At 48.7% G+C, this 23,312-nt stretch overlaps 1 protein-coding gene across 14 annotated transcripts in view; it reads left to right on the forward strand.

The window, feature by feature from the left end:
• TCF3 (transcription factor 3) overlaps positions 1-23,312 on the forward strand; it is a 112,220-nt gene that overhangs the window by 6,845 nt on the left and 82,063 nt on the right. For all 14 annotated transcript variants that reach the window (XM_077331748.1, XM_077331750.1, XM_077331751.1 and 11 more), the window contains exons 2-3: positions 1,152-1,250; positions 9,175-9,247. In XM_077331748.1, the coding sequence (XP_077187863.1) occupies positions 1,179-1,250; positions 9,175-9,247 (145 nt within the window). In that variant the 5' untranslated portion in view covers positions 1,152-1,178. The remainder of the gene's footprint in view (positions 1-1,151; positions 1,251-9,174; positions 9,248-23,312) is intronic.

Raw genomic sequence — 23,312 nt, forward strand, 5'->3', positions numbered from 1 at the left:
AAAAGGTTCAGGTGCTGGGAAGGATTGTTCTCTGCCACGAATCCGTGGAGAACAGCTCCTGGTCAGAGAAGGTGGTACCAAAAAACGCTGCACAAGGCTCAGACATGCAGCAGCTTTGTATGTTCCTAAATTATACATTTTCTGACTTGGCTGCGATTGAGAGGGGAGCCTGGGTAGTCAGAAGGGCATGCAAACAGCCAAGCTTACAGGTCCTCAGTTTCTCCTAGGACAGGGGTAGTCAAACTGCGGCAATGCTGGCAGGGGCTCATGGGAATTGCAGTCCATGGACATCTGGAGGGCTGCAGTTTGATTAAGCCTGTCCTAGGTGTTTGTGGAGGGTAGCAGGTAGTTCTACCACAGGCCCTCATGGCCACCCCCCAAACCCCTGCAGGGAAGCTTTATCGGTTTGTTACCTCCGGCCACATGTGGTGTGGGAAGACAGACATGACCGTGAATTAAACTTCCACCAACTGGTTTGCAAGACTTAGAAGGGGGTGGGAGGGGCACCCTTATCCATTAATGGCGTTCCTGTTCACCAAGTGTTCAGGAAAGAATCCCCCTCCCCACCCCCGGTCGTGTTGTTTGGCCGTTTCTCCGTTCCCCATCTCAGAAGATGACAGCAGATTCCTATGGAGTAGTATTTTTAATGCAGCATGTGAAATTCCTTTTTTTTTTTTTTGCGGGGGGGGGGGGAGTTTGGAACAGAGGGTGGTGAGCAGCAGGGTATAGGAACAGTAGATTTACAAGAGCAAGTTGTTTCCAGACTGTCAAACTCTGATGTCCCAAGCAACAGGAGACCCAGAGGGGGGGAAAAAACCGAGCAAAAGCTGCCTTCTAGGATTTTTAGGTAAAATGAGCTTGGAGTTTAATTCTGGGCCATTTCCTCTGTTTGGCTGCAGCAAGCTGGCTCCGAAGTCCAAAAAACTGGCACAGGCGTGTGGGTGTTAAAAAAAGGCCCTTGCTGCCGTCCTGTGGGGAGGGGTTGTTTTGGCCAGAGCTGGGTTTATATTTCAGGGAAGGGGCCTTGCAAATATCTACCATTGTTTATTATTGGTGGCTTCCTTCCTCTGTTTTAATAAAACCTTTCTCCCTGTCTCTTTCCTCGTTCTGTCCTCTTTCCCCCTCCCCGTCTTATTTATGACTTTTTAAAGGACCGAGTCTGCTGAATTGGTGGGAATATGAACCAGCAGCAGAGGATGGCTGCAGCGGGGACAGACAAGGAACTGAGCGACCTCCTTGACTTCAGCATGGTGAGCGGAAAGGGGGGTTTGTGCATGGGGGGGAGGGGAGGGCAGGGGCAGCCGGGGAGGTGCCTCTGGGGGGAAAGGGAGGCGGTTGGTGTCTCCAGCCCTCCCAACCCCCCCAATTCTTGGGAGGCTGGAGAGGGGGGAGAACTTTAGAGCGCATGTTCAGTGGGAGGCAACAATTGGCTCAACTTGTTTGTTCGCCCGTGGCAGGACCAAGGGGGATTCGTAATTGCTACGGTCCTCTTGTTATGAAGCCTCAGAAACGGCAGGAGGGGAGGGTGTGAGTTACGGGCAGGTCCTTGCCCCTGTGTTTTTTGTTTTATTGTCTAAAAAGGCTTCTTCTGAATGACAAAAGAATCTGCCGGTGGATTCCTTGGAATAAGAGAATCTTGGGCTGTTTTTCCTCCAGTGTTTCAAGGTTTTCAGAGGGCTATTTCCTGGGGGGGGGGGGTTGTCCCTGATGGAGCTAGAATAGACTTGCCAACTAAACATGGGCAAGATGGAAGGGGATAGTTGGGATTCTCTCTTACATTAAAGGCTCTTAAATGTGCAAAATTGTCTTTTTTTAAGGGAGTAGCAAATTCATACACACAAACTGTGCTTGGGATGCTTCTGATGAAAGCAGTGGGGGTTCACACTTGTGTGTGTGTGTGTGTGGACTTAGGCGTGTTGCCTGTGTGCACAAGAATTCCACTTTGTATATCAGTGTATTCCAAAGTGATGTTCCTCTCTTTCCCCCTCCGGTTCTCCTCTTAAGTTGAGAGCGATGTTCCCAGTTGTGGCCATGAATCCTTTACTTTTTCCCCCTGAGTGGGGAATACCACCACCCACCAACCCCGTCATCCTTTTGTCTTCCCGAAGCAGGGTTCATTTGTTTTGCCTTCCCCCCCCTTTCCATTCCCCCGATTTTCATGGCCCCTGCCCTGTGCAGGTATCTCACCCCCTTCCTCAGCTTAGAACCGGCCCCTGTGGAGGCAGAACGGTGGTTTGCCTGCCAGTTTTAGTGAAGTTGGCCAGCAGAGCTGGCCCCAGGAATACTTGTGTCATGCCAGCCGAAGTTGTCAGGGGTGTGTGGGCTTGGCTTAGGAAGATAAGGGACACTTGGAGCAAGCTGAAGAGAAGCAGAGAAAAAGCCACTGGGTCCCGATGAAAGATAACTGCCCTCATTTTCCCACCTCTTCTTGGTCCGTCCGCTCCAGCCAGCATTTACTGAGCCGTGGTCCTCTCAGGGATGGATGATTAGAGTGAAATTTGGGGTTCCCCTCAAGTGGGATTGCTGCTCAATTGGCAGAGCCAGATCAGGACTCTGGACTCTGCCCTGGTTCAGCCTCACTTGGAGTGCTGTGTTCAGTTTTGGGCACCCCAGTTGAAGAGGGATGTAGACAAACTAGAACGTGTCCAGAGAAGGGCAACAAAGATGGTGAGGGGTTTGGAGACCAAGACGTAGGAAGAAAGGCTGGGGGAGCTTGGTCCGTTTAGCCTGGAGAGGAGACAACTGAGAGGGGATCTGATAATCATCTTCAAGTATTTAAAAGGCTGCCATACAGAGGATGGAGCAGAATTGTTCTCTCTTACCCCGGAGGGACGGACCAGATCCAATGGGATCCAACATCTGGAAGAAGTTCCTGACAGTCAGAGCGGTTTTTCAGTGGAACGGGCTTCCTCGGGAGGTGGTGGGTTCTCCATCTTTGGAGATTTCTGAACAGAGCCTGGAGAGCCATCTGACGGAGAGGCTGATTCTGTGAATGCTTAAGGGGGTGGCAGGTGACAGTGGATGAGCGATTGGGATGTGAGTGTCCTGCACAGTGCAGGGGGTTGGATTAGATGACACAGGTTGTCCCTTCCAACTCTATTATTCTATGATTCTAAGCAGCGGCTGGACAGGTCCTTTTCCTGGATGCTTGAGGGTGATCCTGCACTGAGCAGGGGGTGGACTAGATGGCCTGTTTGATCCCTTCCCTTTCCACCATTCTATGAGTCTAGTTCAGCAGTGGAAGGGGCTGTCTCAGGGGGTGGGGAGCTCCCTTTCACTGGTGGTCTTCAAGCAGTGGCCGGACGGATCCTTATCCTGGATGCTTAAGGCTGATCCTTAGATGAGCGATTGGGATGTGAGTGTCCTGCATAGTGCACGGGGTTGGACTAGATGACCCACCAGGACCCTTCCAACTCTATTATTCTATGATGATTCTATGATTCTAGGATATCTTCTGTTGCATTCTGCTTGGACCCCGTGTTGTTGGGGTATTGTTATGAGTCATGGATGTGTTTGTGTAAAGCACTGCATCATGGGAGTTGTAGACTACAGGGATTCCACTAATTTGTTCCGTTGGTCGCACACATGGATCTAGGAAGCCTGTTAAATGCTGCCCTGGATTTGGCTGTGTGTATGTATTTGCATGGCATGTCTGTATTTTACTGAAGAAGTGTGCATGTCCATGTAGGCTTACGCCAAATTTTCTCAACCCTGGGGTTTCTTAATGGCCACGGAAGGGTTTCCTGAATCAGTCGGAGTGAATTAATTTTGCATATATTTTAAAAAATGTGTTAAACATTTATCAGGTGATTATTATTATTATTATTATTATTATTATTATTATTATTATTATTATTATTATTCGATTTATTTCCCGCCACTCCCTACAGGCTCGTGGCAGGTAACAGTAGTCTTAAAATCCCCCATTAAAACCCCCACTAAAAGACTATAAAAATACCCAACACGGCGGAAAATGCCACTCTCCCCTACCCAAACAAGGGTATGGAGGGTAATACTTCTGACCTCAGGGGGGGCAATGTTCTTCCTCGCCAGTCCTAGCCTCTGACCATATATGGTTGTGTTGACCCACCCACCCCCTCCCAAAATGGCCTAGGGCAGGCCTGGAGGGGGTGGGAAGGGGAGGGGCCCTGGGTGGGCGTGGCCACAGTGCTTCCCAACCCTATTCTGCCCAATCGTGCCCCTCCTGGGGTTTCTTGAAGCCTGATGAATATTTCAGGGGTTTCTCAATGAGAAAGCCCGGCTTAGACACCTTGGATAAAATGTTGTTGGTCTTAAAGGTGCCCCTGGACTGTTCTGCTGCTTCAGACCAACACGCCTACCCACTTGGATGTCGTGTGTTTTGCCCACATGGAATGTTTTGCAAGGGGACAGCGATCTCATTCTACGCTCTTTTGCATCTTTCCACCCCCTTGGAAAGAGTACAGACTTCTTTCGTGGGCTGGATGCCGTGTTTATACTGGTCCCGGGGGAATTGAATCCCCACGCTGCCGTTTATTTATTTATGTACGTTTCGGGTGGATTCTGTGGGGTGAGTCAATGCCGTCAACAAGATGGGACATCCAAGAAGCAGTGAGATAAGAGTTGAGTTGTAGCAGAGTTTAAGCGCAAACACGACACGTTAAAAGGCACACAATTACACAAAAGGGTCCAACCCACAGGGAACTAGACTGAGTTGTGCAGACCCCAATCCCCAGTAATTAATCCAAGTAATTTCATTTTTTGTACAGTGCTGCCCCATTGCTTGCAAAGAATAAAGCTTGCTGGGCGACATCAGTGACAGGATATTTCTCTCTCGGTTGGGTGCACACATGCATGCCCACATTGGGTCTAACCCGCTTTATAGGGTTGTTGTGAGAAGGGGAAGTGCGAATGCTTCCCAGGCCGTAAAGCCAGATAAAAATGAACCAAGAGCTTGTGTCTCCTTGCAGAGCACTTGAGTTATTTTGGTGCAAAAAGTGCAGAAATGTGGCTTGTTGAGATACCTGAGAAGGTGGTGAAATGGTAGTGAATCCAATCTGCTTTTGGAAGGTACTAGGGTTAATTTTGAGCTCATGAATGTAGCTAAGGCACATCCCCAAACTTGCTCTCTTGTTTGTCTGTGTGACCCGCTGGTAAGAAGACCCACATATAACACACTGATGAAAGAGAGGACCTGAAGTGATGGGTTTAAACTATATGTAGAATGGTACAAGCTAGATATCAGGGGGAAAATGTTTCACAGTCAGGGTAGTTCAGCCGTGGAATGGGCTTCCTCAGGAGGTTGGGAGTTCCCCCTCACTGGCAGTCTTCAAGCAGCGGCTGGACAGATCCTTCTCCTGGATCCTGGAGGCTGATCCTGCACCGAGCAGGGGGTTGGACTAGATTGGCCCTATGGCCCCTTTCAACTATGATTCTAAGACTGAGTTGACTTCTGACTTAAGTGGGTGGGTGGGAGAGTCCGATAACTAGGAGGCCCTGCGGGAAACTGTCACAGCCTGGAACTGAGTCAGCAGCCATGGATCCGGAAGCTTTATAGCAGGCAGTGGCACAGGACTGGTCCTTGAAGGTCACCTGACTTCCAGCACCAGGAGCGTTCTGGGTCCTAGAGGGCATATTCCACCATCCTCTGTGTGAGGTTATTTCCCTTGGACAGAAGAGAACGGAAGGCATCAGGAACAGAGTTACTGGCTTCTTTCCTGCAGTGCCTGGTGTCTACTAGATCAGGGGGAGTCAACCTGTGGTCCTCCAGATGTCCATGGACTACAATTCCCATGAGCTCCTGCCAGCATTTGCTGGCAGGGGCTCATGGGAATTGTAATCCATGGACATCTGGAGGACCACAGGTCAACTACCCCTGTACTAAATGGCCTGTTTGGCCCTTCCCAACTCTATGATTCTGCGATTCTATACTTGGTGAGACCGAGAGGCAGGACTTGGAGATTGCCCAAAATTAAAACTGACATCCAGGAGACAGAGATCAACCCCCCCTGTAGGAAATGGCTGATTTGGAGGGTGGACCCCACTGGCATTAGACCCCACTGAAGGCTCTCCCCAAATCCTCAGGTCTTTTCCAATGCAGAGCTAGAAACCACAGTTTAGGGGTGTGCTTCTTCGGCTCGGTTTGGACACCTCGGCGATCACGGAAGCCCAAAGTGGCCAGTGAGCAGCATGGAAAGGAGGCGTGGCAGTGAATCAGGTGGCGGCCACACACAGGCACTTGCATGCAGCCGCCGGCTGGCGCACCACCCCTCCTCTCCGTGCTGCTGGCTGCCTCGAGCTTCAGTGATCTCCTAGGCGGCTGAGCCAAAGCGCGCACCTAGTTGTTTTGCCGACCTGGTTGACTGGTTAAATATTGTTATATTTGCCGGAGGGAAGAGCGACGCTGTAGAGAAGGCAGCCTCCCTGCCCGCCCCCTCCTTATCACCTTTAAACAATTTATTTGGGTCGCTAGCAAGGGAGGCGGAAGATTGGGTGTTTGTAGCATGGTGACCTCTCCAGCCAAAGGGACTAGGGCAGCAGAGCTGGCAAGACCTTTCTCTGCCCAAGATCTTGGAGAGGTCCGATGGTGTGACTCTGTTCCTGTCAATGATGAGTGCTTGGTCCTACCTTGTAGGTGTCTCTTAGCAGGTAAGCAAAAGTCCTGCCTTTTTCAAAACAGGAGGCACCTTCGAGCAGGAAGGATTGGCTGGTGGCCTATAGAGCTCTGAAAAATAGACTTTGGTTGTGTGTTTTTGTTGCCCAGCTCAACTTCTGTCTTTCAGCCACACCTCGCTGAGAGGTCCAGTGAATTGGTCCCTTTTCTAGAACTGTTACCTACCCTTGATAAAAAGATTATTGCCACTGTGCCTGACTTCATTTGTTTACTTATTTAATAGAGCAGTTTTCAGAATAGCCGTTCGTTCAGGCGGGGTTTTTGCTGGTGATCATTACAGGGGTCATGGCTCAGTTGTAGGACATGTGCTTGGCATGTAGAAGGGCCCAGGTTCAATCCCCAGCATCTCCAGTTTAAAATACCCAGCAGGAGGTGATGGTAAAGACCTCTGCCTGTGACCCTGGACAGCTGCTGCCAATCTGAGCAAAGAATACTGACCTTGATGGATCAAAGTCTTGATTTAATACGAGGAAGCTTCATTGGCTGATGCTTTAGCCGTATCTTTTATTAGTGTTGGTGGCTCTTTTGAGAACCGTTCACTTGTCCAGAAGTCAGCTTCTGTGGATGCACTTCTGACAAAAGGCATTTGGCCCTCCTCTCCAAGTGGTCCCATCAATGTGGTAAGCCTTCATTAGGCAGTAGATTTTGGGCCTGGTCTTCATTGAGTGATGCCAACTGGGGTGGGTGGGGGTGGGGCTATGCAGTCCCAGACCCGGGGGGGATTTGAGTGCTGTACTCCAATTAAAAAAAAAAATCTTGGAAATAGAAAGTCAGCACCACATAGGCAGAATTGCCTGCTGTGCTGAATTTCTACTTGCAGGGAATTCTCCCGTTGCATTGGAAAGCTCACAGGTAGAATTCCCTGCAGCGCCAAAGAGTGAAATCTATTCTATAGTCCCATTGTGCAATGTTTAAAACACTAGACTAGGACTTAATGGATTTGGCTTTGGATTATGAATGGGTTCAGCATAACCTTCACAGGGCTGTTGTGAGGGACAGAACAGAACGGGGGAGTTCCCGGATGGAAGGCAGGGTTACAATTGAAGTAGATGGACTCTGTCTCTTTCATTTGCAAGTCTCAACTCGGTCATGAGCTGCTCTTCCAGCGGAGCATGCGCATTGAGCAAGAGGTCGTAGGTCACAGGGCTCAGGTGTTCTTTCCTGCTAGCTTAAAAAAAAATGTTCAGGGATTTCCCTCCCCACCCCTGTCTTCCCTAACGTGGGGAGGAAGGGTGTGCGTGAGAGGCCCAGCTGCATAAAGATCGAAAGCAACAGGGTAATGAAATGGGAAGGAAGAAAGTTTCCCTGGACAATCCGGCCTCAAAAGCCTTGGGGGCAGGAATTGGCATTTGGCTCAACAAAGCAAATTGCCCAAAATCCGGGCGGCTGTTCCCCCCTCCCTTCCCCTTATCGCTCTTTCTTTTAAAGTAATAATCCAGGTTTAATTTGCGTTGGCTGCTTGCGACATTGGGGCGTGTAAGAGAAATGTCAAGCTTTTAAAACCTCTCCCAGTGGTGAGGAGAGAGAAGCAAAATAAAATCTATTTTCACAAGCCTGCTGGTTAAGTAAAGCCGGAAGGCCCAAGCGTGTTTTGGAAGGACAACTTTCTGGTGGAAGAAGGGTGGATCTAGTCCTTTTGCTTGGGTTTTTTTCCCGGTCTCCCCCACCATATTTTCCCAACAATCCTGCAGTGTAGTTTAGCCAGAGTGGATAACAGTTTAGGCAGAGTGGATGGGCTGTGTGAACTTTATAACCAGTCAGCGAATCTGAATTCAAGTCTGCCTGGAACCAGTTTAGTTACGCTTGGCTGTGAGATCCCATTCTTTGATTGGGCCCTAATTCTCTGCAGTACGCAGAAGGTGAGACTAACCTTCCCAGGTTTGCTGTCCTATAAAGCGGGTAGTCAACCTGCGGTCCTCCAGATGTTCATGGACTACAATTCCCATGAGCCCCTGCCAGCGTTTGCTGGGGGATTGAAAGTCGAAGATATTACTGGGGGATTGAAAGTAGAAAGTTGAGTTATTCCGTTGTGTTCTCTGTGTCTTTGTTGGTTTTTGTGGTATGTTTTATGTACGTGGGTTTTAATGGGGTTTTATTGTGGACCACTGTACCCCCGCCATGAGCCGACCTCAGGGGCGGGAAATAAATAAATAAATAAATGATAATAATCTGTTGGTGGGAGGCCAATTGTAATTCTGGGAGACTTCCAACCTCCACCTGGAAGCTGGCATTCCTATTTCTCTTCTGTATCTGTGACATTTGTCTTTTATGTGTAGTTTGTGAGCCACCTTTGGTTTCATTGGATGGAGGGAAGCAGGTTCAAGGTACCCTAAATTGATAACTAAAACAGGCAAAGCAGCATTTGGAGTGTGCTAGAGCCGTGCTGGATATTATCATTGTGTGGGTTACCCAGAATGCCTTGGGCAAGGAGAGAGCTCTGCTTGCTGGGGGGTTGCAAGCCCCAAGCTCCCGGCCGTACCCCTGGGGTCTTCTTCTACTTCATCTCTGCTTTTCTTTTCTAGATGTTCCCCTTGCCTGTGGCCAACGGCAAAAACAGACCCACAACGCTTGCGAGCACGCAGTTTGGAGGATCAGGTATGGTTTGTCGTTTTCTTTTGCCGCTCCACCCGTCTTGGAAGGATGCTCTCACTTTTCCTCTTCCCTGTTGGTTTGTGCCTTTAAATTTGAGCCCCAAACAAGGGATCTGGCAACCAGTGGGGGGATGGAGGGAGGCCCATCTAACGTAGCAGCGACATGACCCGGAAGTGACGTCATTGTGCAGAAATGTTAGAGCGATATTCTGGGATTTGGGCAAAAACTCTTATACTAAATTTGCCTTCCACCGTAGAGTTTTTGCCCACGTACGAACGGTTGCCCTGATGTCGATGAAGTCATGATGCTACTTCCAGATCATGTCAGAAGTAACATAGGCATGTAGCTTCAACGTCAGTGGGGCCTCAGTATTTTTCTGAGTAATTCCCCCTCAAGTCAGCTGATCAGCCCTGGGGTGGTGAGGTCTGGCAGCAGGGGACCCTGTGGGGAGAGGGGAGTCTGGGAACCGTACCCCAAACCGAGGACTGGCCGGCCTCCTCGGTCTTTCTACTTCTCCTCGGTCTTTCTACTGTGAGGCTAGAATTTGAGGCAAATTTTGGCTTGCAGCTGATTTGAGGGGGCCTACTCGGAAGGAACAGTTTGGGTTGGTTTTCTTTATGCGTGGGCTTTTCTTCTTCTTTCTGCAGGAGTACATTTTTGATCAGGGGTAGTCAAACTGCGGCCCTCCAGATGTCCATGGACTACAATTCCCAGGAGTCCCTGCCAGCGAAAGCTGGCAGGGACTCCTGGGAATTGTAGTCCATGGACATCTGGAGGGCCGCAGTTTGACTACCCCTGTTTTTGATCGTGTTGGCCACCTCAGTGCGGGGTTGGCCCGGGCCGTAACCTTGTATCAGCATTGAGGTTTACGTTCCCCGCAGCGTCCGGCAAGCTCAATCCTAGATCAGCACTAATCACTGGGCTGCACTGTCTCTTTTCCATGGGGGAGCATAGACCTCCTTGCTTGCCATTTCTTATTTAGAAAGTACGCTTTCTCCTACCCCCACGTTCTTGACCCCCTTTCCCTTTGCTTCCTATGCCAAAGCTACCTTTAAAAGAAAAAGAAAGAATGATAAAAGAATTCGAGGCGGGGAAAGAAACGAATCTCTCTTGTGTTATTTTTAGGTTTTTGGCAGCGATGTGTTTGCGGGGTCGAAGGGTGTCCCCTCCCTCTTCTCTAGTCCCATTTGCTAGCATTTCAATGAAATGAAAGTTCCTGTCAGCTTTGATCAGGTTGAGGTTTCTTTTAAAAAAATGTAAAAGGTTTTAAAACGGGGGATAGCTGCACAAGTTGGGACATGTCCCAAACCTGTAGCTGGCGGCAAGAGAACAAAGCAACGGGGTTTTCCCCTCCCCCTCGGGTCTAGAGCTGGTCGCATCAGCTGGGACCTTCCTACCTTTTGATTAAGTTCTGCACATTTGAAAACGGAGAAATTCCCCCTCACCCTCCGGATGGGGATAAAAGCCAGAGTGGACCCAGTAACCTTTCCCTGCAGTTAAAGAGCAATACGACTAAAGTCACCTGCTTTGCAAACCTGGCTTTCGTCATTTTTGAGCAGCCACTGAAAAAAAGGGGTGATGGGAGCCCTGGAGTATGTTTTCTGAAATCATCCCTGCCTGGTCACCTGCTTTCGATCCCTGTGGTCGCCATAGGTGGGCGGGTTAATTCTATGAGGCTGGTGTGGAGCTATAAAACTTGCCTTGGGATCTTGGTTTTGAAGCAAAGTTGCCACCAACCTTTTGGGCTTCCAAGAGGGCCGTGCATGTGATCAGTCTTCTTCTGCTTATTTTACGGTACCTCTCCCTTCCTTCTGATTTGTGTAATGCCCAACTAGGAGGATTTCAGGTGCTGTAATTCGGGAAAGATGTCGAACCGTGGTTGGTGTGAGTCATACTGATCTAGATAAACTATTTGTCTGATCTGATCTGAGGCTGCTTTGTATAGTTTTATCCTGGCCCAGTGGTATGTTTTGGGGAGGGAGCAAGTTTCAGTGGGGGGGGGGGGTAAGACCAGCATGGTACGCAGGAGGCCTTGGCATCTCCCATTAAAGAATCTCCAGGAATCTCCAGAAGCTACAAGTCCCAGATAACTGATAACCAGATCTGGCCAAAGAAAGCTTGATAGTCTGGGAGTTTCCAGTTAATGCCAACAACAAGGTCCATATCGGGCTCTTCTTCAAGCCTTTAAAAGTGGCCCAAACAGGAAGAAAGGGTAGTATTTTCTGTTTGATTTTAATCCAGGCTTGTTTTCTTTTCCTGCTGCAATGCAGACCTTTCTCTTTTTCTTCCTCACTTTAATTATTTATGTTAAACAGCTATTCTGTGCAAGCCTTTCTTATCTGACTGCTCACTCCGGTTTGCAAAAACAACGGAAAGCAATCAAAACGTCCTAAAGTATGTGGCAAACTGGCATTTTGTAGAGTGTGTGTCTCTGTATGTTAAGTGTGGCTTTAAAAACAAAACTGAGAACAAGAGATTGGGACAGGGTTGCTAGGGGAAAAGGGTGAGGAAGGTGGTCTCCCTTGTATCTCAGGGGGCTTTTGGTGGGGAATCAGAAAAGCTACATTCAGACCAAATGATAAACCGGGGTTTATTTTGGTGGTGTTTTTTCAGAAAACTTTGCTATGTGTCTGCTAGACAGACGTGACAAACTCCATGCTGGTTACCTCTTAGCTTTTTTGCTGACACCCTCTTTCATGCTACTGACTCTGTAGCCAGGGGGCTGCAGGGGGCAGGTGCTGATCCTACTTTGGGATAGGGCTTTGTACATTTTTACCTTTTGATTGTGCTATTTTAACTGTAGTCAACAGACTCCAGTTGGCAAATTCAGCGGTTGCCCCAAGCCCCAGGTACAAACTCTGGTTCACCAACCAGCTAGCTGGAAACCTGGGTTCGGCACCAGCCAGCTATCTCTGAGGATGCTGGACGATCTGTGTTCAGACACTGCAGCTAAACCAGGGTTTGACCAAACTAACCAGGGTTAACAGTGAAGTCTGAAAACAGCCTTGCAGTAGGAATTGGCAGCATTCCTGGAGAAGAAAGTCAGCTCTTGGATCCGATGGTCTTCCCCTCTTTGGTACTTTCCCTGTCTCCTACATTGTATTCTCCCAACAATCCTGCAGTGTAGTTTAGGCAGAGAAGGAGGTGTTGGGCTATGTGAACTTCAAGCAGGGGTCTGAACTTCCATCTGCCCAGATTCGGACTAATTACGCTTGGCTGTGGGATTTTGGTTCTGCCACAGTTTCTCTGGCTGGGTCACGTACGGAAAGGGGAATCCAGATCTAAAATAGGTTCTGCTTTGCCAAAGAAATGATGGCGTTTTACTGGCCAGTTTCCAGTGGGCTACCTTGTCCCTGGGGGCCCCTGGATTCTTTTAAAGGCTGGCGAATCATGACCCCATCTCATAAAACCCTTCACTGGTTCTTCGGGAAGAGAGCAAACCTAGGATCAGTGTGAGCCCCAGTCTCATTCAGTTCTTACTACTTCTAGCAACTTTGCCCAGGGGAAGTCCCTTTCTCATTAAATGAGTGACGTCAGCCTACCTTTCAGGGGTGTGTTTTAGGACTGCTGCAATAATCCAACATTAACTGTTAACATTTAAAACTTACTGGTTGTCTAGGGAGATTTCTTCTCCAAGCAGAGTGAGGGAGACTGAAGCGTGTACTATAGAGTAATAACTTTTCAGGTTTTTGGCCTTGATCTTTGAGAGCGTCAGGAGCCCTGCAGGAAGGTTCATCCAGTCAAGCAACGCTGGCCAGCTGCATCCCCTTTGGTAGCCTGGAAGTGGGGCAGGAAGGTGATTTCCTTCCATTGCGATTGGTAATCCGGAGGTAGACAGCCACTGGCCATGGTAGCTTTGTACAGCTGTCATAGTTTGTCATTGTTGGTTAATGTATCCCCCCCCGGGATTTGTCTTAAAAACACTGTGGCTATGACCACATCTTGCAGCAGTGAGTTCCGCCGGTCACTTGTACGTCCTGTGGAAGAAATGCTTTCTTTTGTTGGCCTCAAACCTAGACTTGAGAAGTGATTTGGGGGGGGGGGCTGTCTGTTCAATGGTGTTTACTCCTAAGAAAAGTGTTCATTTATTTAATAATTTATTTATCCCCGGCCTGTCTCTGCAGTAGGGACTAAAAGCGGCTTGCATCATTCTCCTTGGTCTGTTTTAGCCTCACAACAAGCCTGTGAGGTAGGCTAGGCTTAGGGACTAGTGACTGGCCCAAGTTCACCCAGCAAGCTTTCACGGTGCAAGTGGCGATTTCAAACTGGATTTCCCAAATCCTAGTCCAACACTTAAATCAATATACCACACTGCCTCTCTTAAGCTTGGACTATCTAAACCAGGCTTTCTCATCCAGGATTTTGGGGAACCCCGGCGTTTCTTGACAGTCCTGGAAGAGTTTCCCAGAAATACACACAAACACACACACAATTTGTTAAATATTTATCAGGTGATATGACCATATATGATCATGTAGACCTCCTCCCTCCCAAAATGGCCAGTGATGGGCCTGGAGGGGACAGGAAGGGGAGGGGCTCCAGGTGGGCGTGTCCACAGCTCTGCTTCCCAACCTTATTCTGCACGATTGTGCCACTTCTGGGGTTTCTCAAAGCCTGAGAACGTCTCAGGGGTTTCTCAACAGTAATTATGTTGAGAAAGTCTGGTCTAAACAGAGCTGGAGAAAAATGATTTAAGTTTCTCCTTAGTACCAATCGCACAATTAAAGAAACTTCACTCTTTTGGTTGTGCGCTTGGGTCAGTTCACAACGAGCTTGTGAAGGGAAAAACAAAACCCATTGTATGCAACAGTGTCCATCACATTCCCTTCCCCCTCATTTCTACCACCTTTCCTTTTATCCCACCTTTCCTTCAGGTTCCTTCCATCTTCTCACAACAACCCTGTGAGGTAGGTTAGACTGGAAAAAGAGAGAGGGACTGGCCCGGAGTAATCTTAATGGTTGAAGGAGGAATTTGAATCTGGGTCTAGTAAGGATGACTACTAACTGCTGGCACCAAACGGCCTCTCTTTTGGGCAAATTCCTTCCTGAGGAATGATTGTTACCCCCCCCCCCAAAAAAAAAGGTCTTGCATGGAATATTATTTTTGAGTCAACATGTGGTGCATCTTTCTTTGCTGCCACCCAAGAACAGCCTAGTAGCTGTTCTCGTTAGGGCCCCATTCAGGGGTGTGCTTGAGACCTATTGCTAGGGGAGTGGGGTGTGTGTGTGGCTCTTGGACCTCTCTGGCAAGTCTCCTCAAGAATCAAAATACGGCAGCTGCATTCAGACGTCACAGTGAACCAAGAGAGGTGCCCCCAACCTCTGAGCTCAGTTCAAGGGGGACATAACACAAGGACAAAAGAGAACGTAAGAGGTGCCGTGTAGGCCAGGCCAATGGCCCACGTAATCCCACACTCTGGGTCACACAGTGGCCAAACCCACCTGCCGGAGTTGCCCCTTAAAGCCTTCCACAGCATCCACAGGAGGTCTATTTCACAGCAAAGTGAAGACTGGGTTTGTCCATACCCCCCAATAACACATATTGGCCCACCTTCTAGTGTATATTACATATTTTTATCAAATTATTTCATACTTTTAATGATATAAGTGCTTGACCTTTTTTTAAATGCTCACCACCTTGCAAGCAAAAAAACCCTTTGAGAGCCAGCTTTGTGTAGTCATTAAAAGCAGCGACCTCTAATCTGGAGAGCGGGGTTGGATTCCCCACTCCTCCACAGGCACCCAGCTGAGTGACCTTGGGGTAGTTACAGTCCTTTTAGAGCTGTTCTCACAGAGCAATTTTGTCAAAGCTCTCTCGCCGCACCTCCCTCACAGGGAGTCCGTTGTGGGGAGAGCAAGGGAAGGCGATTGGAAGCCGCTCTGAGACTCCACTGGGTAGTGGAAAGTGGGGCATAAAACCTACTCTTCTTCTTCATCGGGTTAAAAAGGCAGCATGAAAATGTTGTAAGGAGAAATAAATCCCCACCTTTTGCAAGCAGGTCACCGTTGAAGCGTTCCCTGGGTTGGGGAACCTGGAATCAAGGTCTGGTTTCCCATAACCCTTGGGGTTTCCCATAACCCTTGGGTCTCCATGCCAGCACCTGGACAATTTGGCATTTGTTTCCTTCCTGCCCCCTGGGATTAAGCCATGCACCATTAGCCCCTGTCCTCTTCTCACAGAAGGGTCTCCAACCCTTTGGCACCCACATGCAGCATTCTGACTCAGTGTGAAAGGCACAACCACATGGCAGCCACAGGAGGCAGAGCTGACCAGAAAGGGCCATTGCAGCTTACCTTTAGTCACCCAGCAAGGATCCTGGTATTGTGATGGCAAAATTTTTTAAAAATCTGCACAGCCAATCAGATTTCCAGTTCAAAAGCCCCAGTGGGCAACTTCTCACCTGGTCCCTTCTGCTTTCTAAAAGTATGGGGGAGGGGGCATTGGGGGGGCCCAGTGTGGAAGCAACCCTTTACCCCCTCCCCCCCCCGACCCTAGCGTTTTGCAAACTGAATGGGGTGAAAAGGGTGGGGTTGTCATGTTTGTAATTCTCTTCTGAATGTGGCAGGCTTTCATCCCTTTCCAAAAAAAATAAATAAATGTTGGCATTACTTCTGTGGTATGTTTTGTCCCTTTCCAGTATGCTCCTTCCCCTTCATCTCTTCAACAAAGGATTAAACCGTTGACGTGGATCCTCTCCCCTCCTTTCCCCAAAGGTATTTTGTCCAACCCTTTTTTTGTCAAGGCAGGCAGAAGACAAAAGTGCCTTTTTTTTTTTTTTTTGCAAAATGGCATCAATCAATCAATCAATTTTATTTACGGTCATAGACCAGCCAGTAAAAAACATAAAATTACAAATATAACATCAATTATAAATGGGTAAAAACTAAGAAATAAGAACAGTTGTATATGGATCCAATATAAAAGCACTAGGGCAAAATGGCATCTATTTTGGCAAGGGTAACCGCAGAGGATCCGGGTGATCCAACTGAGGAACCTTTGGGGAAGGTTTGAATTCAAAGCCGGGAAAGGGCTAATCCATGACGGTACCTTATTCTTGGTCGTACTGTGACCTGCTTTGCTGGCCTCTAGGCAAAGATGCCAGCCTCCAGGTGGGACCTAGAGAACCTGGGATTACAGCTCATCTCTAGACTGCAGAGATCAGTTTTCAAATGATAGATTCAAATGGGTCGCCGTGTCGGTCTGAAGTAGCACAATAATATCAGAGTCCAGGGGCACCTTTAAGACCAACAAAGATTTATCCAAGGCGTGAGCTTTCGAGTGCTTGCACTCGAAAGCTCACGCCTTGAATAAATCTTTGTTGGTCTTAAAGGTGCCCCTGGACTCAGTTTTCCTGAAGTAGATGTCTTCTTTGAGGGATGAGCTCTGGCATTGTCCCCCACTGACGTCCTTGTCCTTCGGGGGCAAAGTGGGGCTCAAGCCCCAGATTGGGATCCCCCAGAGAGAGGCTGCAAGGTGGCATCACGTAGCTGCTTGTACAGAGGCAGCTCACACCCATATCTTTCTCTGGGACCTTCCCTTGTCGTGCTTTGGTACCCTTCTACGGTCTTCCCTTATGTGATCTTTGGAAGTTCTGTGGATTCTGAGATGCCTTTGGAGCAGGTGTGGCCAAACTGTGGCTCCCCAGATGTCCATGGACTACGATTCCCATGAGCCCCTGCTAGCAGGGGGTAGTCCATGGACATCTGGGAAGAGACAGTTTGGCCAAACCTGCATTGGAGAATCATCCTCCGTAGTATGCGATTGTTGGAGTCATTGAATGCTGGTGGGGTTACCAGAGTTCAAATCCTCACAGCCACAAAGTGGCTTGGGACCCTTACTGTGAAGAAAAGAGAGGGGAAAGAATTTCCTCCCATCTAGGAATTGAATTGTTACTCAAATGGTCTAAATGAAGGCGCTCGTGACATCTTGGGGAGGAACTCTTTTTTTGTATTCAGATAATTTCATATGGATTACCAAGTTTGGGCCTGGATCAGATTCGGCTCCATCCACCCCACCCCCCGAATTTGAGAGGGCTATGCCGCTGTCCTCCCCAGTTTCCCGATGTGAATTTGGCAACTTTACCCCCCACCCCCTGCCTGTGGTCCGGGTGGGGGGCATGGCACTCTTCCTCTAGATCAGGGGTAGTCAAACTGCGACTCTCCAGATGTCCATGGACTACAATTCCCATGAGCCTCTGCCAGGGGCTCACGGGAATTGTAGTCCATGGACATCTGGAGGGCCGCAGTTTGACTACCCCTGATCTAGATGAGGTGGCCTCATAATCTGGTGAACTGCTATAGATCTTGGGATCATCAATGGTCACTATTCATGGTAGCCCCAACAGAATATCCCTATTCAGGGTCTATTTCTGAAGACCAAACGACCATCAGGGGCTACTTGTGAGCTTCCAAAGAATGTCTGTTGCCAACAGGATAAAAGCCTAGATTAGGGGTCCCCATTTCCCTCCATCCCTGCAGGCACCTTTGGAATTCTGACATTGTGGGGGGCACAACTGCTACACAGAGGCAGCCAATGGCAAAACACTCTCTGCCCCGTGTGTCTTGAAAACCCTACAAGGGTTGCCATAACTCAGCGGTAACTGGATGGCAAAATAAAATCTTATATATAAAACTAGCTTCAAAGCCCGTTCCTAAGAACGGGCCTTGAAAGGGTCCCCTCCCCTGGCCCCCAGCCAGGCAGCTTAAGGTGGCTTTGGGCCGCAGCTCACAGCCGGATCAAGTGGGGTGGGTGGGGGCTGGCAAGCTCATGAGCAGGCCCAGGACAGAGCTCCTTAGCAGGCAGTCAGCAGGCCGGGAGGCCCTTGTTAGCAGGCCCTCCACCACGACCCTTCCCCTAGGGCCCTTTCCCCTTACCTGCCACTGGCTTCAGACACTGAGGTGCGTCTGAGAGCAAAGCGGTTAGATTCCAGGGACAGAAGGCAGGAACTGCAGGGGCAGGGCCCTATTCCAACTTGGACAACCGGACACGTTCCACCCTCCAGGCTGTTTCACAAATATATAGGAGAACCATAGATAAAAATGTGATTCATTCTTCTGACAACATGCTGAAGGTTCCGAAGATTCCTATTGGTGGAATCTCCCCACTCAGGGCCAATTACTGCTCTTGCTCAGGATTCCACACCCCTCCATCCACACAACAGCCTTGCGGGATAGATCGAGACAGTGTTCATCTGTCTGGAGCAGCGGAAAGGAGCGGGATCAGCATGGTGGGACAAGAGGCTGAACTGAGAAACCCCAGAAAAACAATTTTTATACAATCATAAACAATGGATCTTCACACCATTGATCAGTTTGGGTTTAATTTCTGAGAAAGAACACTTGCATAATTTTATGGTTGGGGGTCACCACAACATGAAGAACTGGATTAAAGGGTCATGGCATTAGGAAGGTTGAGAACCATGCTCTAAAACCCAGTGACTGAGGGGAGGGAGGCATTTCTGAGAGCAAAGTAAAGGAGTCTGTGGGGGCATGCTTTAATTTTGAGGGGGGAAAACTTTCCCCTTCTGCCTCATCGCTGGCTGACAGAAAAGCACCACCTTACTTAGTATACTGCTGTGGCCGGCATCGTTGCTGGAGGGAAGATGCAGCCAAGCCATAACTATTTGAGGCCTACCACACAAGGCTGTTGTGCAGATGAAACTGTTGCGTGGGTTCTATTGTCTCCTGTTTCATCTGCACAACAACCCTATGCAGTAGGCCTCAAGTGTTTCATCTCCACAGCAACCTGCGTGGGAAGCCTTAAAAAGTTTCTTGTGCACTATAACCCTGTCCATCCCCCAAAGCAGCCCTTTCTGCCTGGGGAGCTGATCTTAATAGACCTCCTCTTAGGGTTGCCAGCTGCCAAGTGAGGCACAAAACCCACAACAAACAATGAGTTAGCGCCTGTTGCATTGCAGCACACTACGAGCTTTGCTACTAGTCTAAAATAAAATAACAATGAAGCCTGGACAAACCTTATTTGGCAAATTTACCTAATTTTGCTAGCCACGTTTAAATATAGAGATTCTTTATTGAGATTTGCATTGTAAAACTTCCTGTTTCACGTTCTCCCTGAAAACCTACATTGCCGGTTCTCACAGTCTCAGGCATTCACACCCGGGGTACATTTTGTTCTGTGTTTTGCCAACTCATTGGGCTGCAGAATTTAATCGGAATATAAGTGCGAGGCCTATTTCTTCCCCCTCCTTCAAACCACAGAAATATATCCCAAGTCCAGCAAGCGGTGATCCGGGGAGGATTTGGATGCTGTGTCTCCTCGTTTGGCTCTGGTTTGCTGGATCCTAGTGGAGCAGGGTAGGGATGAGAGAGCTGGTTTTTCATTTGTCAGCCGGTTTGTACCTGGTGCGGTATATTGCGTGACCATGTGACTGTATTCTTTCCTAACTGTGCCCAGCAGGGCAGCTGGCTTCTACGGATGTTCAGTTGTCATTTCCCTCCTCTCTGCTCCGTCCTCCTCTGCCGTGCTCGACAATTTCAGACTAGATTTGTGCCCAATGGGACCTTAGCGGCCGACGAGATTTCCCGGGTACCGGCTTTCATGAGTCAAAGCTCTGCCTGATGTCTTGCATTCCCGAAATCTTTTGGACCGCTAAGATGCTACTGGGGTCGAATGGAGCTGCTGGCTTGGCGGGGGGACTGTTTAAACAGACAGTTAAATTAGCCCCGAATCATATAAATCAGTCATCCATAAACTGCTGTGTGTGTTTTTTCTTTTTAAATCTTGCCGTTTGGTGTTCGTCTAGGTAGTCTTAATAGCTGCCAGTCTGTTTGGATTGGCAGTGTTGTCGTTTGACTAATTCAGCACCAGAGAGCGGCTGGGGGACTGAACGTGGGACCTTCTGCCTGCAAAACAAGGACTTCTCTCACTGAGCCATGGCCCCTCCAAATGTTTCCCAGACACTTCCCAAGAAGAGCAGCCAGGGAAGAGGGAATTAAGCATACAACCTGCTAGATTCACTTATCCCCCCCCCCCCACATCACCCTACACACCCAAATTCCCAGACACAAGTTCTGCCATAGAGCGCCCACTGGCTTCCAGAAGATAGCAGTTGGGGAACTTCATTTTAAATCTGGGGAGGAAATTTCTATGGGGGCGGTGTGTGCATTTAACTAGCAGCTGCAGGGTTCGCGGGACCCTTCCTCCCCCCCACCCCTTAAGAAAAAAGAGATTCTTGAGTCAGTATTGGGGAGGTGCTGGGGGAGGGGGAGATGTCTCTCCCTGTTTCCCTCTGCCAATAGCTTTTAGGAAAAAAATCAAATAAAAATTAAAGCAAGGTGGTCCCCCTCTCCAAAAGCTTGCAAATGCCCTATTAACATTGTTATACAAAACAGCAGTGCTCCGATTAATTAGGAAAAATAAGGACTAACCTTCACCATATGTTGCGATTCTGCCGACATTTGCATTTGAAAGTCCCGACCGCATTTCACGCGCGGATCTGGGATTTTCGCCATATGAATGGCCTCCAAGTCTGTGTTGCTATGAGATGAGAGAAAGGGAGCCATGTGCTTCCCTTTTCGGTTTTGGCACCTCCCTTTTTCTTATTTAGTTTGGGGGTGTGCGTGTGTGTTTTTACGGTTGCTGCTCGCGTGCGCCTAAATTAGTTTTTCGACTTTTTGTTCCTTTACATGACATCTTCTTATCTCCATTTTGGCACATAGGCAGGGGCAGTCAAACTGTGGCCCTCCAGGCGTCCATGGACTACAATTCCCATGAACTCCTGCCAGCAGGCTCATGGGAATTGTAGTCCATGGGCATTTGGAGGGCCGCAGTTTGACTACCCCTGGGCTAGAGACTCCATATCTCATGGGCTCACTTTGGCTGGTGGTCTTATTTATAAAATTCCTGGGTGTAAAGCAGTGGTCCCCAACCTTTTTGAGGCTGGGGACTGGCAGGGCAACTGCCCGCCCGCACCTGCGCACCCGCGCATTACGCATGCGCACCTGCGCATTGCACATGCGCACCCGCGCATTGCACATGCGCACCCACGCATTGCACATGCACGGCCCTGATTCCCTCTCCCCCCTCCCGCAGTAAGAAGCTTCCCGGGCCGCAAGCTTGCGGCCCGGGAAGTTTTTAACTGCGGGGAGAGGGAGCCACGGCCCGGCACCGGACTGTGGCCCACGAGTTGGGGACCACTGGTGTAAAGTGCCATTGAGATACGACCAAGTTACAGAGACCCCTGTGGCGTTTTCAAGGCAAGAGACGTTCACAGGTGATTTGCCGCTGCCTGCCTGAGCGTAGTGACCCTTCATTGGAGGTCTCCCATCAATACACCAACCCTGACTGACCCTGCTTAGCTTTGGAGATCTGGTGGAAATTCTTATGCTGATATTTACGTCAGGGTTTCGTGAAACCCTGGGGTTTCTTGACAGCCCTGGAAGGGCTTCCTGAGTGAATGGGAGCTAATTTATTTTTATGTATTTTTCAAAATTTGTTAAACATTTATCCGTGGCCGACCCACCCACCACTCTCAAAATGGCCTATGACGGGCCAGGAGGGGAGGGGCCCCGGGTGGGCGTGTCCACAGCTCTGCTTCCCAACCCTATTCTACATGATTGTGCCACTTCTGGGGTTTCTTGAAGCCTGAAGAATGTTTCAGGGGGTTCTCAATGGTGAAAACATTGAAAAAGGCTGGTTTATGGTATGTGTCTGGGTATTTTTATTGCCCCATGACCACTCTTTGTGTCAGGGATGCCCGACTAGATGGACCACTGGCCTGATCCAGCAGTGTTCTTCTGATGTTCTTAGCAAGGAAGGCTTCTTCTTCCATGCCTCCTCCAGAGGGACACAGAATTGGGGTCACTGTAGGTGGGCAGGTAGTTGTGAATTTCTTGCATTCTGCAGGGGGTTGGACTAGATGACCCTGGAGGACCCTTCCACCCTTATGATTCAGTGTGTGAGGCAGGATACTAGACTAGATGGACCACTGGCCTGATCCAGCAGGGCTCTTCTGATGTTCTTATGACTCTGAACTGTAGAATGCCTGCCCTCTTTCTGACTATGGTCGCGTGAAGCATCAGGTGTCACATTCTCCTCTACTTATTCCATAACCACTGGAAACGGCTTCTTCAGCCAGACACAGAGTTTGTGCATTCATGTGCCAAACTATTTGTGCATGATGACAATCCCAGACCCCAGTGAATAGAGTTCTCAAGTCAGGGAGCTGAAGGGGAGCTAATTTTAACTTGGACTTGCCATTTCTTCTCGAGATGCATGTTCTCCTGGCCTCTTTCCATGCTATCCCCAGCTGGGGATGCCCTTTGCTGGAAGGGGGCAGACATGAAAGGAATTGAACCCTGTAGATTCCACTAGCTCAGATGGAGAAAGCAGTTATACAGATTGCTGCAGAACTAATTCATCGGTAGCTGTCGGCTGCAGCGTAACTGTTAAAGAGTATTGAACTAAGATCTGGAAAACCCAGGTTTGAATCTCCACTTTCCCGTGTATGAGCGATCTTGGCTCAGCCATTCATCTACCCTACAGGGTTGTTGTGAAGATAAAATGGAGGCAAGAAGAGGGACGTGAGCTGCTTTGGGTCCCAACTAGGCAGAAAGGCAGGATAGAAATAAAGTACCTCAAGAAAAGTTCAGAGACGGACTCCCTCTGAATGCTAGTTGCTGAGGAATTGTTTGCTTTGATATTGTAAACATGTATTTCTAAAGTGCGGTATTCGTGTATGAATCAATGCTATAAATTTCAGCATTAAATATCAATGCACAAATACAATCTCAGTATATTTTTACCCAAATACAACATCAAACAAGCAACCGGTTAACGCTGTGTTTGGAAGTATTCTTTGTCAGCAGTAATGATTTCCAGATGTGAAATACACAGTGAAAAAAACCCAAATGGCTCCCAAATTGAAGGTCAACCTTGCAAGCATGCATGCTGCATTATAGAGAGCTTCGTCACACGGATAAATTTGGGAGCCATTTGAGGTTTTTTGTACTGTGAAAAGTTCTATATTTTACTTTTGGAAACTTGTTGCTGACAAAGAATACTTCAAAGCACAGGGCTAACCGGTTGATTATCTGATATCGTATTTGC

Source organism: Paroedura picta, chromosome 4 (assembly GCF_049243985.1).
Source record: "Paroedura picta isolate Pp20150507F chromosome 4, Ppicta_v3.0, whole genome shotgun sequence".
Lineage (NCBI taxonomy): Eukaryota > Metazoa > Chordata > Lepidosauria > Squamata > Gekkonidae > Paroedura > Paroedura picta.